The sequence below is a fragment of the Camelina sativa genome, chromosome 5 (genome assembly GCF_000633955.1).
Source record: "Camelina sativa cultivar DH55 chromosome 5, Cs, whole genome shotgun sequence".
NCBI lineage: Eukaryota > Viridiplantae > Streptophyta > Magnoliopsida > Brassicales > Brassicaceae > Camelina > Camelina sativa.
The window spans coordinates 4,493,619-4,506,677 of record NC_025689.1 but is presented as its reverse complement, the minus strand read 5'-3'; the positions used below and the strand labels follow the sequence as shown (position 1 = coordinate 4,506,677).

The 13,059-nt window shown below is 38.9% G+C and overlaps 5 protein-coding genes and 1 non-coding gene across 6 annotated transcripts; 1 reads left to right on the top strand and 5 right to left on the bottom strand.

The window, feature by feature from the left end:
* Positions 1 to 6,230, top strand: LOC104788880 (the record flags this gene model as incomplete). The annotated part of the gene is given in 11 exon segments (XM_019245699.1): positions 1 to 50; positions 325 to 1,044; positions 1,149 to 1,270; positions 1,398 to 1,505; positions 1,604 to 2,318; positions 2,321 to 2,458; positions 2,744 to 3,199; positions 3,267 to 3,574; positions 3,683 to 3,781; positions 3,861 to 3,983; positions 4,234 to 6,230. Coding segments are annotated over 11 exon segments (4,615 nt in total), but the record flags the coding sequence as incomplete, so codon positions are not given.
* Positions 6,433 to 7,449, bottom strand: LOC104785474 (40S ribosomal protein S15a-like). The gene is made up of 4 exons (XM_010510696.2): positions 7,387 to 7,449; positions 7,085 to 7,229; positions 6,749 to 6,909; positions 6,433 to 6,631 (listed from the first exon to the last, which is right to left on the bottom strand). The coding sequence occupies exons 2-4, from the start codon at positions 7,215 to 7,217 to the stop codon at positions 6,533 to 6,535; spliced, it is 393 nt and encodes a 130-aa protein (XP_010508998.1). The 5' UTR covers positions 7,218 to 7,229; positions 7,387 to 7,449; the 3' UTR covers positions 6,433 to 6,532.
* On the bottom strand, positions 7,581 to 7,652 carry TRNAC-GCA. The gene has a single exon. It is a non-coding gene; the product is annotated as a tRNA-Cys (tRNA).
* On the bottom strand, positions 8,295 to 9,377 carry LOC104788879 (pentatricopeptide repeat-containing protein At2g39620-like). The gene has a single exon (XM_010514654.2). The coding sequence runs from the start codon at positions 9,362 to 9,364 to the stop codon at positions 8,330 to 8,332; it is 1,035 nt and encodes a 344-aa protein (XP_010512956.2). The 5' UTR covers positions 9,365 to 9,377; the 3' UTR covers positions 8,295 to 8,329.
* On the bottom strand, positions 8,330 to 10,853 carry LOC104788878 (pentatricopeptide repeat-containing protein At2g39620-like). Its single transcript, XM_019245698.1, has one exon. It carries the CDS (start codon positions 10,841 to 10,843, stop codon positions 9,404 to 9,406), a length of 1,440 nt encoding a protein of 479 aa, XP_019101243.1. The 5' UTR covers positions 10,844 to 10,853; the 3' UTR covers positions 8,330 to 9,403.
* On the bottom strand, positions 11,030 to 13,059 carry LOC104785473 (dolichyl-phosphate beta-glucosyltransferase-like; the record flags this gene model as incomplete). The annotated part of the gene is given in 8 exon segments (XM_010510695.1): positions 11,030 to 11,501; positions 11,571 to 11,635; positions 11,731 to 11,814; positions 11,930 to 12,061; positions 12,138 to 12,227; positions 12,357 to 12,491; positions 12,767 to 12,812; positions 12,969 to 13,059. Coding segments are annotated over 8 exon segments (842 nt in total), but the record flags the coding sequence as incomplete, so codon positions are not given.

Sequence of the window (13,059 nt, the reverse complement as noted above, 5' to 3'; positions counted from 1 at the left end):
ACATGTATCAGTTCCTTCAGCTAACACAAATATCCAAAGGCGTCAACCTGGTAATATATTTGCTTAGCTCTACGTGGAGCTTCTGATGCTTCAACATATTTCTTGAATAGATGATATTGGAGAGTTTTACACATACCTTGATCAGTATCAAACTATTAGAGAAGATAGTTAGATCACATTGTAATTGAATGTACAAAACTACCATGAATTTGTGGTGTGTGAAGCATGATTCTCTTGAGTCTTTGGAATTTCAATGTAGATGATTTGAAGTCGTTTGAAACTCTTCTTAATGGTAAAAATCTTTTTTATTGTGTGATTTGACAGGAAACGGTGGATATTTAACTAAACCTTCTGATGCTACACCGTCGAAGCAAGCTATTCCTGCCATTCATGGGAAGAAATTTCCTGCAAGGGGCAACAACAGCAACCTCGTGATAAACTTCTCCAATGATGATAGTGGTAGTGAATCTGATGGTAAAGGACGGGCACAGACATCAAAGATTCAACCAAAGGGAACCATGCTTGGGAATAGAAACCCGTCTACGTTTTCACAAACAAAATTGAAAGGACCAATACAAATTGATAACAGAGCTATAACAAAGAAGGCGTTGTCCACTAGCACCTTTAGTCATGCTGCGACTTCCAATGTTTCCAACCTTTCATTTGCTAAGGATATGAAATCCATTAGAAATGTTCATACCTATGAAAGGACGGTTAGCAAAGATACACGGCGGCCTGAACAGGTTGCGGATCCCAATCGCAACAAACTTCAGGATTTGAAGCAGCAGATTGCGCTTCGGGAAAGTGAGCTGAAGCTTAAGGCTGCGCAGCCGAAGAAAGATGCTGTTAACCCAAAAAGCAGTCCAGCAAGGAGAGTCAATATTGTTTCTGATGATACTAGACAGCTAGAACCAAACGAACCTCCCAAGAAGCGCTTAAAAGTTGGTGGAACTGACACAAGTCAGCCTGTTATTGATTATCGAGTGCCAGCATCTGCTGCTGCACCAATGAATGCGCCAGACGTTCGTAAAAGTCAACTGCCTGGTGAGTCTTTAAGGCAAACATTGAATATACTCTATCTTGGTTAAGGAATTCAGTGCTCTACTTTTTCCTTTATCTGATATCACCTGACTCTGATGTTATTGCAGGTGTCAATGCAAATCCTAGTTGCAAACACCTCGGAAGTAACAGTGATAAGATAGTTCCACCCCTAATTTCTCAGCATACTGTAAAAGGAAATACAAGCTCAAGTGCCTTTCAAAAAAGTGTTGTACGTATCACCATGGTTTTGTGTTTTATCCTTTATTAGAATTGGACAATTCGACTCTAATATTATTTTCTATGCTACTTTCAGGCCTGTATTTTTCTTTACTTAAGTGTATTTAATTTTATTGCAGGGTCAAGCAAATCATTACGAAGGTGGAAGAGAACTGGAAAGAATGAAAACTGTTGATAGGAGCGTGTCAAGTGATCAGTTACTTAAAATAGTCAATGGAAACCTTCAGGTTTTTTCTAGATCCTTATAAATCACTTGGAGGCGGCTGGTAGAAATTTGTGATCCTTACTTTTTTTTTTCTGTTTTCCTTTTCTGCTTGCAATTTAGCCTTGTTTGAATAGTTCTGGCCTCTGGAACATCCCGGGAAATACAACAGCTCCTGGAAATAATCATCTGGATATGCTATCTTTGTCGAACCTAGAGGAATCGCTTGACAAAGAGTTGGAAGAAGCACAAGAACGTAAACACCTTTGTGAAATTGAGGAAAGAAATGCTCTTAAGATTTATAGAAAGGCACAGAGATCTTTGATCGAGGCAAATGCCAGATGTGCAGAACTTTACAGTAAGAGAGAAATTTTATCTGCTCATTATGGATCTCTCATTGTCCACGACTCCAGATTGTTGTGGCCTTCTATACATAGTGAGAATACTGAAACTGGGTTTCACTTTAGTGGTAACATTGATTCGGCAACCAAAACAGACATCGTTCAGCATACTCAGCTAGAAAGCAACCACAGATATGACAGTGAATATGGTGGCAGTCATCCTCCACCACATTCCCGTAGTGGACAGAATTTGGGTTCAGAACCATGCAGTGATCTTGATGCTAGTACCTCTGATGGACTGCCTTGCAGTAACAAGCAAATTGCAAGTAGACTATGCTCTCCGTCAACTGATGCAAACATTTTACCAGAGGACGAGTCATTTCCAGTTGACCATGAATCTACCGAGGGGAACCTTGGTGGACATCAAACGGAAAATCTTGATCAAACACTAGGCAATCAGAAAGCTTTGCTTCTCGAAGCATCATTAAGATCGAAATTGTTGAGCGTCTAGGCAAGAGGGCAGTCAATGGGGAGACTGTGATAGATAGAGGGGATGAAAGCGATGTTGCAAGTGAACAAGCCCACAGAGATGACAGTAGTCCTTTCTCCGAAACATATCAGCATAATGATTCTCGAGGTAAGGACTTTAGCGTAAACGATTAGCATAGTTATTTTATGAATTGTGCAAAAAGGGAAAAAATAGCATCGTCATTTTGCAACCTGATTTTACATTCAAGTGGCTACTCTTGAAGATGATTTAGCTACACTGCAGATAGCAAATACATGAACTGGCGCCAAATTCGCTGACTCGTGATTGAGTTCCCATAGGCATTGTCCGAGATGGCTGAACCAACGTGTGGCCCCCATGTGCTTCACTTTCCTTTTTCTTTTGAGTAAGACGTCTTCATGTTTTCAATTTCAGAGCTAGGTGCCAATATACTGCAAGGAAGTCCCTCCAAAGCACCAGTTGAATGGCGCTCGATTGAGGAACATTCGCTAAATATTCAGTCATCTATAGATATGGACTCCCATAAGATTTCACCAGAGAATGACCTTTTATCGTCTGTAGCTTTGTCAGGTCCTTTGTTTCGAAGCACAATCTATCATCTGAAAGTCCCAGGGTCTTCAATTACATCTCTGGGTCCAGAACCAAACAAGTCATATAGCCTATACAGTGATAAAAGACAATGTAGGAGCTTGACCGATACTGCAGTGTATGAGAAAAATGGCTTCTACACCTGTAATTTGAATGTGGACCCTTCTTGGCCTCTCTGCATGTACGAGTTACGTGGAAGGTGCAATAACGATGAATGTGTTTGGCAACATTTCAAGGATTTCTCTGATAACAGTTTGCATCAAAGTCTACATGATCCTACTGGTACGGCAGAAATTGTGTTTTGAGAGTTCTAGAATTATATTTCTTTGCTAATTTATCGGTGTTGCAGATGGTAGAGTTGGGTCAATCTCACATCCGAAGAAACATAATTCTTCCAAAGGATCCCACATTATGGACACGGTGTTTTCACCAACTTACTTTGTCTCCTTGGATACGATGAAGGTTGACTCGTGGTCTTATGAGTCCGTTCTGGCTCAAAGACAAGGACAAATGTGGTGGAAGCACTTTAGTACCTGCCTAGCCTCATCGAACTCGCTTTACAGAAATGTACCTAGAAAGGAATATGAAGGTCGAATTGAAGTCCTAGGAAATTCAAGAACATACTCATCATACTTCACGATTAAGCATAGCTTGATGGTTTGTCTTTGTTTTCTCTTTCTTTTAAGTTTTGATCTGACCACTGTTTTATTCTTTTGTTGATGTTCTTACTATCATCTTGCACTGACTTGCTTGGTCCATTCGTAGAATATCCTTAAACAAGGTTCAGATGCTGCTGTTGAACCCGTGGAAAGGGCTCTTACTATTTTCTGTCGGGCAGTTGATCAGTCAGAAGGCTTGATCCAGGCAATGTTGTTTGTTTCCTGTCAATATTCTGTTGTATCAAATTTAGCTCTCGTTCTAATTCTTGTGGCATATATTTCAGGCCCTTTCTGTGCTTTCACAAGGTCTTGAAAGTGACCCAACTTCTGAGATTCTTTGGACTGTTTATCTCCTGATTTACCATGCATATGAAGGATCAGATGGGAAACATATGTTTCCTTATGGGGTATGTTATCCCCTACCACGATATTACCTGCATATTATTGATTGTTTGAGTATGTTTGCATATATTCATAAATCTAATCCAACTTGGTGTTGCTCGTAGTGTTTTACATTTTCGTACTTCTGTATTCTTGAAATATTGTTATCTTTTTTCAGTTCATTGTCCAGTTACTAATTAATTTTGTATCTTTAGTTCTTTACTATAGAATGCTTTGATGCTTTAGTTTATATGGGATAACTTTTCAACTCTTCAGGTCAAACACAGTAGCAGATCATACGTAATTTGGCTTCTGTACATCAACAGTCGAGGACAACTTAATGAACAAATTATTGCATATGAGGCTGCCCTCTCGGCACTTTGCAACCATGCATCTGGGTCTATTGACAAGAATCATGCCAGTGCTTGCATATTAGATGTTTTGCTGCAGATGTTCAACCTTTTGTGCATTTCTGGGAATGTTTCTAAGGCAATACAGAGAATATCCAAGCTTCAGGCTCCAGCAGCAGTTTCTGATGACCCTGAATTTTCACTGATGTCTCACACTCTCACATGCTTAACATATTCTGACAAATGTGTGTTCTGGATTTGTTGTGTGTACTTAGTTATTTACAGGAAGCTGCCTGACTCTATTGTCCAACGACTTGAAATGGAGAAGGAACTACATGAAATAGAATGGCCTTCTGTTAATTTGGATGGTGATCTGAAGCAAACGGCGCTCAGACTAATTGATAAAGGGATGCTTTCCGTAGAATCTTGTACCAACGATGGGTTGCCGAAAAATGGATTACAAAAGCGACTTGCTGGGGTATTTGCTCTGAACCACGCCCTGTTTATGATTGCAGTAGATGGGTTGGAAAGCTGTAGGGACATTTTGAAGGAATCTATTGAACTCTACCCAACTTGCTTGGAGCTGAAATTGTTAGCACTTAGGATGCAATCAAATGAGTTAAAGGATATGTTCTCGTCTGGGTATGAAGAGTTTCTCAAGCAGGAAGCAAAAGAGGCATCATGCATACAATGTATTTGGAATCAGTATGCTGAATATGCTTTGCAAGGAGGAAACTACGACATGGCAAGAGAACTCATGTCCCGTTGGTACGTGTCAGTATGGGATGTATTGTCCCGTAAGAATAAGACAGTACTGGCTAATGAAGAAGAAGGTGATGATAGTTTGCTGGAATCAGATTTATCAGATCTAAATTTTGCATCGGGTCAGGGGGATGTGATGTTTGGATATCTAAATCTATCTCTCCATAATCTACTGCAGCGTAACTGGACCGAGGCTCACTCGGCCATTGACCAAGCACTAAAAGCTACAGCTCCCGAGCATTTTATGCACTGTCTCAGAGAGCATGCTCTGTTTCAGCTAATCAACGAGTTGCAAGCAACTGGTGAATTTTCAATCGACCTACAATTGAGATTACTCAACTCTTACTTGGATAGAGCAAGTTCTTTACCTGTAAGAGAGCCACTATCTTGGAAATTCATCAGCAACAGCGGGGAGAAACCGAGAGTCAGGAAGCTAGTTACTAACCTTCTGGCTCCAGTTTCATCTGAACACTTAGTGGTGAATGTTGTTCTTGAAGCATGGCACGGACCATCTCTTGTACCCGAGAAGCTAAATAAACAAAAGGAACTGGTGGATTTTGTGGAAACAATATTACAGTTGGTTCCATGCAATTACCCGCTGGCTTTGTCTGTTAGTAAGCTGTTAAGGAGAGAAGAGAAACTTTCAGATCCTGGTTCCTCCTCGGGTATTCATTTCTGGGCGGGTCTGAATTTGGTGAGTACAATATCTTGTGCCATTCCAGTAGCTCCGGAGTATATATGGGTGGAGGCTGGAGAAATAGTGAGCAATATCAATGGTTTCAAGACAAGAGCTGAGAGATTCTTGAAGAAAGCTTTGTCTGTATATCCAATGTCTGTGAAGTTATGGAGATGTTACAGGAGTTTATGCAAAAGTATAGAAGAGAGAAGAGGTACTGAGATCGAAGAAGCAGCCACAAAGAAAGGAATCACCCTTGATTGATAATTTGACAGTATCAAAGTCTTTTGGTTTGTCCCCTCCCCTATAGCTAAAGTAAGAGTTAGTATTAGACTATTAGTAAAGGGGATATTTTTGGTAAAACGATGGGAATATATATACAGTTTTAAAAGGGTAAGTGAATACGAATTCTACGTTTAACATGTCTTCTGATTGTTTGTTTTTTCAGTCTCTTTAATATAAAACTGGTGTTCAAAGTTTGTGTTCTTCGTTTGGATATTGTAGATTTTTAATAGGGAAAAAATCATTCATGTGGCTCTCTAATCCAAGAAACAATGCATTTCAAACTTATTGACAATAATGGAACTCTGTCCTAGGACCTAGGCTGCCAGAAGATGGGACAAAGTCTAATGAATTTTGTCTTGATCATGATAACGAAAGATAAATATCCATTCAGCAAGCAATGAAACAAACTTGGGACCGGCGAAAACAAGATTTCCCAATAACCAATATAAAAAATCAACAAGAAAACACTAAATAAGTAAAAAACAAATTCATAAAAGCCCCTCTAGTAGAAAAAACCAAGCACTTTGCCTCCAACATTTTTCCTCCTAGCCTCTTCATGGTCCATGATTCCAGCTGATGTTGTCAAGACAATGTACCCAAACTGCATAATGATCAAACACAAAAAAAAACATTGGTCTCGGTGATTCAAGAAACACAAATGAGAAGAATGGATATATAGTCCATTTTACATAAAATAAAAAAGGTTTTAACTTTTTACCTGTCTTGAAGGGAGTAATTTGGCAGTCCAACCTTCGATTTCCTTGACGCCAACATCAAAACGAGGACTAATAACACCACACTTGTTAAGCCTTCCATTAAGCTCAACCACAATCTTACCGGATCGGTGATCATCCACATATTCAAACTCTGCAATGTAACCTATAAACAAACACAAAGTAATTTTTTTTAATGTTTTGAAGTCAAAACTAAACATATGGAGCCATCAAAACCATGTGCTTCTCCCAATCTAAATCAAGCCTGATTTTTTTTAATTTTATTCGGAGAAATCAAACAACAAGAATTTCAAATAAACCCATTAAGAACATAAATGTACCATGCTTTTGCATCACGGTGAGAAACTTAATGATCACTTTGGAAGAGGGTCTTATCATGACTTGGCGTTTCCCACGTTTCTCTGCATTACACATGCTCTTCAGAGAATCATTTAAAACGCTAGCCCTCACCATTATCGATAGCCTCTACACAAGTAAATATACAAAACTTCCCCATCAGAGCCATGACATTTGACATAAAAAAAAAATCATCAATTTGGGTAGAGATACTAAAGACCTGCCGATTTCAATTTCAACTCTGTTATGTTACATAATATTCAAACGTTAGAACAAAAATACTTACCAAAGTTACGCTAGAGTACGACGAATATAGCAGAGTAGATTTTAGCTTTCAGGTAGTTTCGAAGGTTTTTAAAACTAGGGTTTCTCGACGGAGACATAAATATATAAGCACAGTGCAAAACCCTAATTTCTCCCTTATTTTTACTTTCCAATATTTTACGGGTTTTCCAGGAAAATAAAAAACGGAAAAAAGAAAGGGCCCAACCGGATTCGAACCGGTGACCTATTGATCTGCAGTCAATTGCTCTACCACTGAGCTATAAGCCCTTGCTGACTTTAACTGTATACTAACAAATATATCTCTTTAAAACTAGAATTACACTTTCATTCATCATGCAATTTCAAGTGTATCCAAAGATTTTAATTTATTATTGTGAATAGCTCTGGGCATTCGGATTCTCGGTTCGGATTGGATCGCTTTTTTTGGATTTTGGATTTTTCGGATTGGGGTATATAGAATCCATTTAGAATCCGATTGTTTTATCGGATCGAATTTGTTCGGATTCGGATCGGTTTTCAATTTTTTTTTAAAATCCGAACTGAAACCGAATCCCTCCCTTATATATATCATTTGGAATGTAAAATCAGAAAGTTGAAATAGCTCAGATGGCTAGAATGTGTGTCTCTTAACCTGATTCCCTCTTATGGTGATTTAACTTTAAATTTTTAAAAGGGATCCATTTATAGTTAATGGACTTCAAACAAGGCCCAAAAATAATATCAATGCATCCCAAATGTATAGAAAATAACAGTGTATTCAGTTTAGCGGATAACCAATCGAATTTTGGTTTTGATCGGTTTAAAACCAAAATCCGATACACAATCAATACAGAAACCGATCAGTTTTAACAGATAAATCAAAACCGATCCAAATCGGTTTATTCGGATTGGTTATATGCCCAGGGCTAATTGTGAAGAAGAAGAATGAAAAGAATTGGGTGTTCTCAAACTTGTATCCAACTACAAGCAGGAACATTCTTAATTCTTGTTACATTATTAACCTCTACTAATCTCCCATCTTGACAATAATGAGATGGATTTAGTGGCTCAAGCTTTACAAGCTGACACAATGCAGCATTACTTAACCACAAATTACAATGCATTCTTGAAGAATTTAATAGAGCTCCCCATACTCCTACACTTGCTTTCACTCTCATATTTCTCACCATATCCACAGCTTCACCAAACAAACCAGCCTTCCCTAATATATCAACCATACACGCGTAATGTTCAACTTCTGCTTTGAACTTATGTCTTTCTTCCATTTCCTTGAACATTTGTTTTCCTTCTTCAACTAACCCTGCGTGTCTACAAGCTGAAAGAACACTGAGAAAGGAAACAGAGTCTGGTTTGAGTTCGTTTTCTTGCATAGACAAGAAGAGTGAGACCGCAGAGCTTCCTAGACCATGAGCTGCGTAAGCGGATAACAGAGTGTTCCATGACACCATTACTTTGTTTCTTATCTCGATAAAGCATCTCTCGGATAAATCTATCATTCCACATTTCGCATACATATCAACTAGGCTGTTTCCTACGGACGTGTGGGAACAAACTCCAAACCTGATGAGACTGGCATGAACCGACATTCCTACTCTCAAGGCTGATAATTCTGCTATTGCGCGTAAGATGTTAACAAATGTGACTGTATTAGGCTGAAAATTCTCAACCTTCATCTGACTGAAAGTGGCAATAGCTTCTACAGGTTGGCCATGGAGTAAGTACCCGTTCATAATTATATTCCAAGATAAAGTACTTTTCTCGAATCCACACTTGTCAAACAAGGATTTTGCTGCAGTGAGGGCATCACATTTGGTGAACATATCGATAAGAGCATTTGCCACATGACATTCTGAATCTAACCCATGCTTTATAATTTGCCCATAGACACAAGAACCTCGAGCATAGTCACTACAGAGTGCACAAGTTTGAAGCATACCAACCATAGTTCCTGAGTCTGGGCATAAGCCATGTAGTTTCATGTTGCTGTACACATCAAATGCTTTACTGGCATCACCACTCTATGTATACCCTTGTGCTAAAGCGTTGAATGCTACAGAATCTTTAACTGGCAGTCTTTCAAAAGCTCTGTGCGCGGGGGAAAAGCAACCACTTTTGGCATACATTGAAATAATAGCTGTGGCAATTTCCAACTCAGACTCAATATCAGCCTTTATAGCATAACAATGTATACTCTTACCCAATCTACAAGCGGCTATTCCTGCACAAGCCGGAAGCACACTTGTCAAAGTTACAGCATTAGGCTTGACATGTATCTTCATCATATCCCTAAACAAAGAGAGAGCAGCATCATGATGACCTGCTTGCTCAAACGAAGCAATCATGGCAGACCAAGAAACGACATCTCTATCTTTAATATTTATGAACAGTTCTTCCGCTATCTCCAACTCACCACATTTAGAATACATGCTCACAAGAGAAGTTGCCACCAAGACATCACTCATCATTCCTTGTTGCACTGCATATTCATGAATTGATATCCCCTTCACTAAGTCCCGTACATAAGCAGCAGCTTGAAGAGCACTTGCCACAGCTACCTTATTCATTCTAACATCATATCTTCTCATAAGGTCAAACAACTTCAACACCTCCTCAAAGGACCCATTATGTGCATAAGCTGCCATCATTGTTCCCCAAGAAGAGTCATCCTTGCACCACACTTCTTCAAAAACGGTTTCAGCAGCATACAAATCCCCACATTTGCAATACATGTCAATCAACCCACTAGAGAAAGCAGAGGTAAACCCTTTTTTAATCACAAGTCCATGAAGACATCTGCACACATCATTCTCTCCTAGCTTTGAAACCGCAGGGATCAGATTATATAGACTAACATGATCAATCCCAACACAACTCAAATGCAAATCACGAAACAACCGCAAGGCTTCACCTGGAGATCCATTTCGAGCCAACCCAGAAACCATAGTGTTCCAAGTAACAATATCCTTCAGAGGCATTTCATCAAACACTTGTCTTGCAGAAACCAAGTCGCCAGCTTTACAATACATTTCAACTAACCCAGTTCCTATATAAACATCAGACTCAAAACCCATCTCAGCAATCAAATCATGAATTCGTAAACCTTCCTCTAAGTTCATAGATCCGGCGCAAGCCTTCAAAGCAAAAGTGAAAGTGTACTTGTCTGGATCAATAATACCTTTCTTCTCTGACATGTATCTGAAGAATTCGAGAGCTTCTCTGTGTAAACCAACTCTCGTGTAACCTCTGATCATTGAATTCCACAAGACAACACCTGGGTCTTGAACTGAATTAAAGATGATGCGAGAAAGGTCGGGTCTTTGAAAGAGAGAGTAAGCATTTATGAGCTGGTTATGGGGTTGAAGTCCTGAGACGATCAAGCTGCCGTGAATTTGAAGAAGTGACCGGAAGTTCTTACATTCCCGGAGCTTAAGAAGGAGCCCAGTGCAGGTATTTGCCATTTCAGCGGCGACGAAGATGCAAGTACGGATTTTTGGCGGTTTATAGGTAAAAAATCGTTGCAGAGACTCTCAGGCAAAATTCAAAATTTATCAAAGTTCCGACGGCTGCAACTGTTTAAACTCTTTAAAAGATATGGACTTCGATCCTTTTAATACATGCATGCCATGAAGATGTAAAAACTCGAGTGAGACTGAGAGCATGATGATCATTGGAAAGTTTGAGAGTCATGACTAAAACAAACAAAATCTAGAGCTGTAGTAGTTTCATTACATAATTTCTAATCTCGTTAAGATTGTTTATTACATCTATTGAAAGAAGGACTCAACATATCTTCCATCGTCTTGGCTCTCCTTTTGCTTCATCAGAGACATCAAAACTATATCCTCTCTGGTCTCTGCAGTAAACCCGTCGTGGACTGAGGTTTCTCTCCATAGAGAAAAAAACTATATGTGTGTTGTCTATGCGTCTCGAGGTTGATGGATCTTCCACATGCCAGTTCTGTATCCCACAGACATTAAAGCAAGCTCCCAAAGCATGTTTGGAATGCTCAACATATTGACTTTAGACCCGGGGATTTCAGACCATTTCACAGAGATCTCAACCATTGGAATGTTAAATCGCTTGCACAAGTACACCAGTTCAACATCAAAGCACCACCTGAGACGAGACGAGTCAAATGGGATACTCTTATTGTGTTTATCATCATCGATTCATTTTTACACATACCTTTTCAGATGGACGTTTGTGAAAAGCTTCCTAGCAGCAGCTCTAGTAAACATCTTGAAGCCACACTATAAAACAAAAAATGATGTTTAGTTATTTATTACTCAAGAATATGTCTTGGTGAAATAAAGAGTGCCGAAGGAAATGAGATTTAAAAAGCCACCTGTGTATCTCGAATACCAGGACCAGCAGCTAATAGAACCACAAGATGGAAACCCTTCATCAGAAAGTTGCGATACCATTTCCTCTGAAATTGACACACTGAAGTCAATTATCTAAGACGCCTATATGTATATGCATCTGTGTGTGTACATAGACAAAGAATGATGTTGCATCTAGAACAGACGATAGCAAAACTTAACTGTAGCAAGGGCTTTCTCCTCGAGATGAGCACGAGAACCAAATGCGGATACTTGAACATCACCTATTCTGAAATCCATTTCCTTAGATGCTGGATTTCTGATTGAATATTCTTCTCTGGCTACTGCAAGAATCTATGAGGCTAGGAGGTCAGGGTATATACAGTTTCCAGTTTGTCTGAATTTTTAATAGCCATAACTTAGGGCAAACCTGATTTTCAAGTTTTTCTAGGTCGGTTACTTTAGTTGCTCCATCAGCATCCAACATGAGAAGTAGCTGACCCCGCGAATGCATCATTCCCTATTTAATGCTTTCAGAAAGTAGAAAGCTTCAATTAATTTTCTTTTAGAATGAAATAGCAAGTATACAATTTTACTCAGTCACATAGAAGACATAACTAGAGTTAAATGTGCTACGAGTTGAACTCACCTTTCTTATAGCTTCTCCTTTGCCTTGATTCTTCCCAAGGGGTATAACCCTTATGTTGTCAACTGTGTGCTTTCTAACAAAATCAAAAGCTACTCTTTTTGTTCCATCCACACTTCCATCATCAACAATCACTACCTAGAAGCAAAAAGGATAAACTTACCCCACTGATGCATATAGGGTTTTAAAGAATGCAACAAGAATTATTGAGCAATTACGCATGATGGGTAGTCTATTTGATAGACTAATAAATTGTGAGCATTACTTTTTTATTATAGAGTTAGGTGAATTAATTATAGGGAAAAACCTTGAAAAAATCATACATATTCACCATAACAAAGACCATATCTAGGTCAAGAATCAACCTAAATGAATTGTAAGGAGATAAAACAGAAGAACGGAAAACTATTTACCTCAAAAGAAAAACTCTTGTCCCGTGATGCACGATCTTGAAGGTAGCTGAAAACCACAGGTGAATTACAATTATGCGTCTGTAGTATGCATAAATAAGGCTTGTGCTACTGTTTTTGCAAGAAGCAAACTTTTAACGAGTGTAAGCAGAGACACAATCTTCAAAAGAAGCAATTATAAGAATTGAAAGTATTTTTAACTTACTCCATTGTTTCTTCAAGAGCTGCAGGAAGTCTCTGTTCTTCGTTATATGCTGGAACTATTAATGACAAATACTTCTCAGCAGGCTCGGTAA

Bases quoted from the DNA above. Each gene is read 5' to 3' on its own strand.
- LOC104785474 (XM_010510696.2), bottom strand. From the start codon at position 7,217: ATGGTGAGGGCTAGCGTTTTAAATGATTCTCTGAAGAGCATGTGTAAT. The intron at 6,910-7,084 runs GTACATTTATGT...GTTTGTTTATAG, and splicing joins CACCGTGATGCAAAAGCATG to GTTACATTGCAGAGTTTGAA. The intron at 6,632-6,748 runs GTAAAAAGTTAA...ATCATTATGCAG, and splicing joins AATTACTCCCTTCAAGACAG to TTTGGGTACATTGTCTTGAC.
- LOC104788879 (XM_010514654.2), bottom strand. From the start codon at position 9,364: ATGAAACTACATGGCTTATGCCCAGACTCAGGAACTATGGTTGGTATG.
- LOC104788878 (XM_019245698.1), bottom strand. From the start codon at position 10,843: ATGGCAAATACCTGCACTGGGCTCCTTCTTAAGCTCCGGGAATGTAAG.